The 5,351-nt window shown below is 38.1% G+C and overlaps 1 protein-coding gene across 1 annotated transcript; it reads right to left on the bottom strand.

Moving 5' to 3' along the window:
- Positions 1–821: 821 nt before the first annotated feature.
- Positions 822–3,861, bottom strand: LOC125071598. Its single transcript, XM_047681920.1, is given in 5 exon segments — positions 822–1,055; positions 1,529–1,558; positions 2,240–2,454; positions 2,457–2,720; positions 3,822–3,861. Coding segments are annotated over 5 exon segments (783 nt in total).
- Between the last annotated feature and the right edge of the window lie 1,490 nt (positions 3,862–5,351).

Here is a 5,351-nt window from a genome sequence, read left to right as displayed (position 1 = left end):
CCTGATGAAAACTTTCAAATTCAATTGTTGTTGAAAGTTGTAACTGACAGCGAACAATGACATATTAACGCATCATAAAATGGCGGACCGATCACAATGCTTTACTTTTTCGTTCAGAAACTACTATTCGTTTATATTATAAGTCAAAATTATGCGTAGTAAAAATTTTAAGGGCTCTGAATCGTGTAAAACTTTCTGTTTCGTTTTTGATACAATATGCATTTAAGGGTTAGTTCTGTCCATAAGGCATTTCTATTATCTATCTTACTAATTACTTCCTTATTTATCCAATCATTTTGAGGGAGATTTAGTATTTTCGTTTTTGTTGTTTTGCTTTTATAAATTAAGTCTTTTAGTTGATTTTGAAATTGTATGTAATTGTAGCTCTGCTTGTTAAGCTCAAGTTCAGTCGCCAAGGTGGCCAGCTTTTCATAGTTTATTATATTTATTATTTTTGAATATGTACTACTATCGCCATCTGCGATAAATCTTGAATAAATCAATCTATGCATGTTAATAGATTGTTTAAAACCTTCGGTTATTATTGTTGACTCCATGGCAGTAGGTGCATCATTGAAATTTTTGTAACAAGTATGCTCTTTTGGTTTTTCTTTTTTCTTCTCAGCTCGAGGCCAAATGCAACAGTATTTATTTTTGACGCACATATATAGCACTTGGCCTAAATGTCTACCAATTATAGTTGCGGCCCCTGATAATGCTGCATAATTAGTCCGGTAAGATCGCTTACACCAGCAGCCATATTCAATTACATCTACTAGCGGTATACCGTCTTTATTGACTCTCCCTTCCTTTATTGCAGCTTATTTTTCTCTTTCACCAGCCTTTTTCATCTCATCCCATGCAGTCTCTTCCCAGTCAACACGGATATCGTTATGCATTTTATTGTATGTGAAATCAGACATATTGGGTAAACCTACTCCAGACAAAAATTGATTGAGCTGTGCTTGACCACAACCAGCAGCCATAACTCCAGCAACGGCGTCTTTGTTAAGAGAAATTCCTTCTACAATTTTAATGAGTATGTATAGACTTGTCTACAGAGCAAGTTAAGAGGCTTAAATCGGTCCCGTTTTACCCATAAGATGTGAATATCTTTTTAAAAAGAGGTATGGTTGATATTTTCTTCTCTGTTACAAAAGTCACCTAATCATTTATTGAAATATAACAAAACAAGGTTTTCACCATGAACTGTTCAGGTCACCAACTTATATTTTCATTAGTTTCGTAATTACTGACAAAAATTGAGATCACTGATGCCAAAATTTCCAATGCGTCCTCTTAACATATATTTTGAAAGCTTCAATATCTCGCCAAGATACCATGATGCGGAAAGGTATAACAGCTGAGCCTAGAGTCCCCATGACATTAAGGTAAGAGGTATTTTATAAAAAAAATTGTAAATACTGGACATAATTTCTTTAATGAGATCAAATCAATAAAATTTGGTAACATTTTTAATTTAAGTTATAATTATAACTTTACTAAACAATAATAACATCAAGTGTACCTGACCAAAGAAATAAAAACCCTCGCCATACTGCGGAAAATTATAGTAACGTTATTTAGCAACAAATTCTCCATAACACTGATTATAAAATTACTAGTGGCGCCGCCACGAGATTTTTTTATTTTTCTGGTCAAGATTTGCAATTTTTTTCTCAAAATCAACTTGTAGCAAAATCACGACAGATAAAACATAAAAAAGGAGCTACATATATTCCATCTTTGGGCGAGTTATAGTTTTATTAATTAGTTCGTAACAAAATCCTTACACTGATGGGAACTATTTTACTTAAAGTTAAAGTTAGAAAATAATGGTTTGAGAACAGAAAAAGATATTTTTTTTAAAATGAGCATAATTATATTCATTTGATGAGATTTTGAATTTATTATCACCATATCTACAAAAGCGATCGTACAAGGGAAAAATTCCTGTTATGCCTTTGAAAATGCTAAGACTAGATAAAGTAAACATATTTAAATTATTTGCTCATTTTGATTGGTTTTCTTAAAAAAACAAATTTGTGATTTATGTTTAGATTAGTCTATAAATAATATTTATGTAAAATCAAACTCTTCTTCAATTGACGGTGGAATAATTATCATTAGTAGAAGGTGAATTTATTTCATCTTCCCATGCGTTTGATAATTGTTCGCTTGATAAATGTGTATGTATGTATGTATGTGTATGTATGTATATCTTGTGGTGTTGGTTTGCGAAATGTTGAGTTTGATAGCCAGTCTGGTTGCTAGACTGATAGAAGTAATTATGATGTGGGTAGTCTTGATATGCAGGTTGAAGTAAGTCTGTTAAAGCTTGGAGAACTCGACTTTGAAAGATAAGTGTCTTGTTATCGTCCAATTTTTCCAGAGATGGTAGAATTCCCTTAAAGACAGACATGTCATCTGAAAATCGTTAGCCTTCCATTTTCGCGGCTGCTTTTGGTAACGTCTTGATGGAGATTTTTCGGATATTACTTGATTCTTTTGCCCAGGTGCCTGATTCTCATTGTTCGTTTCATTAATTCTGTCTTTTCTCTCATTTTGTAATTTTTTTTTACGAAATTGTAACTGCTTATACAGGTGGTATTCCTTGGTAGATTTTACTCCTGTACCAGATCGTTTTTCATTTTTGATTTTCTTTTCGTACTTGTTAAAAGTATCTTTGATCCCTCTCCGTCTTTTTAATACTTCATTACCTGTAAATTAGTACAAAATTAATTTACAAACAGTACAAATGTAGGGATGTATGAAAGGTTTCCTTTGCATATGTAAGGGCCCTCGCACACGGCGACTTTTTGTAGCGATACAGTAACAATGCTGTCGCGCTTCTGAATCGATACGGTCGTGAAGCGGTCGCTAGCTGTGTGCCCACGCCCACGGTCTCAAATTCAGTCGCGATGCAAACGCGATACCGACGCGCTTCTGTCTCGATCCAAACGCGATTTAGAAACACAAAAATACCAGCGATCGCTATAATTGCAAGATGGACTACGCTAAGGCAACTTTAGTCACGTTATCTTTGGTGCTGCTTTTACGTAAGCAGCCGAAGCCTAGGCAACGAAAGCAGCGTCAATATTGGATGCACCCATTTAATAAAGAGTTATTACTTTTTGGATATCATGCAACAACGTTTAAAATACTAAAATCCTATAATCTCAAATCTATTAACTTACCAAGGATTGTTAATAAGCCGATTAGTCTGTAGGACTTAGGGTGGGTGTAATCCTCTTTTCCTGGTTTGCGAAGAATTAATTTGAATTTTAAATTATCACTGGCTGCGCCTGTCTTCAGTATTTTCACTAACACCTGGCACCAACGTTTGACTGAAGATTGAAAAGATCGATGTAAGCAGCTTGCCAATAGACCAATCAGACAGGTCACTGACATGCGTCATTGGCAAGCCGGTACTGCAATCTTCGGTCACATATTGGCACCAGCTGTACTCTTTCTTCCACTCAGCTTAATTATCTACGTATTCAACAAAAAAGAAAGTATAAATTAATAAAAAGAAAACTTTTATAGTATAAGTGAACGGAAATGATTCCGGACAGCTATTTACTGCAGAATCAAAGTTGAGTCATTACAGAGTTATTTAAGATGAGACTACAGTTGCAAAATGTTCCTCGCAATATGTTCTAAAATATTGTGCTCCAAACATACAAATCAATTTATCTTTTTTGGCTACTAATGATATTTTGTCTGGTTTTATACGAGGAAACACGTTTTTCATTAGATTGTTGTCGACTTTCACGTAACGTACAAGAAAATGTAGAAGCAGCATTATCACATTTTTTTACATGTCTCCACAGTTGTTTCCTTGAATAAAAACCAAGACATTTAGAGCAAGGTAAATAGTCCGTCTTTTGAGAAAACCTACAATTCTTTACAGGTTTAAATGCAGTTTGCGAATTACTTACATAATTACTCTTTTTTTTTAAAACGCTAAAAACTTGTTTATGTTTAAGGGTATTCTTACACATACACACATCAGCCCGCATTCGTCCACTGCTGGACATAGGCCTCTCCAAATGCACGCCACTGTGGTCTTTCTTCGGCAACTCGCATCCAGCTCCTGCCAGCCGTCTTGCGCAAATCGTCACTCCACCGTGCCTGAGGACGTCCTACACTACGTTTGCCGAGACGCGGTCTCCACTCTAGAACACGTTTTCCCCAACGATTATCGGTTCTACGACAAATATGGCCAGCCCACTGCCACTTCAGCTTACTAATCCGGTGAGCTATGTCGATGACTTTGGTTCTCTGACGGATCACCTCATTCCTGATGCGATCCCTCAGAGATACTCCGAGCATAGCCCTTTCCATAGCACGCTGAGCGACTTTAACCCAGTGGACCAGCTTTGTCGTGAGTGTCCACGTTTCGGCTCCGTATGTCATGACGGGTAGGACGCACTGGTTGAAGACTTTCGTCTTAAGGCATTGTGGGATCGACGCTGTGAAGATTCGTCGTAACTTCCCAAATGCTGCCCAACCTAGCTGAATTCTTCTATTCAACTCATCCTCAAAGTTGTTTCTACCTAATCGCAATGTCTGCCCGAGGTAGACATATTTTTGAACAACTTCGAGGATGGTACCGTGTATTGCAATCGGTTCCGGTAGAACATGTTCATTGAACATGACCTTGGTTTTATCCAAGTTCATCCGTAGGCCGATGCGCATAGAAGAATCAGCCAGCTCATTCAGCATCTGTTGTAGGTCCTGCAGCGTTTCTGCCATGATGACGATGTCGTCTGCGAATCTCAAGTGAGAGATGTACTCGCCATTGATGTTGATGCCACGCCCTTTCCAGTTCAGCGTCTTGAACATGTCCTCCATTGCATTAGTGAACAATTTGGGGGAAATAACGTCCCCTTGTCTTACTCCTCGATGCAATGGTATGGGATTCGTTTGCCGACTCTGTACTTGGACGGACATGGTGGCGGCCTTGTAGAGACATTTCATCACTTGGATGTATCGCCAATCAACTTGGCAACGCTGCAGGGACTCCAGAACAGCCCAGATTTCAACCGAGTCAAAGGCCTTCTCATAGTCCACGAATGCAAGACACAGGGGCCGATTATACTCATGGGACTTCTGTATAATCTGCCGCACTGTGTGGATGTGGTCTATGGTGCCGTATCCGCTCCGAAATCCGGCCTGTTCCGGGGGTTGGAATTCGTCGAATCTTCGCGCAAGACGGTTCGTGATCACTCTTGAAAACAGCTTATAGATGTGGCTCATTAGGGATATGGATCGATAGTTCTTCAGTAGGGTCTTGCCTCCCTTTTTGAAGAACAGGACGACCACACTCCTGCTCCACGCCTCCGGAG

This window comes from Vanessa atalanta, chromosome 19, assembly GCF_905147765.1.
Source record: "Vanessa atalanta chromosome 19, ilVanAtal1.2, whole genome shotgun sequence".
Classification (NCBI taxonomy): Eukaryota; Metazoa; Arthropoda; class Insecta; order Lepidoptera; family Nymphalidae; genus Vanessa; species Vanessa atalanta.
Note: the sequence above shows the minus strand (reverse complement) of the source record. Positions and strands in the feature narration are given on the sequence as shown.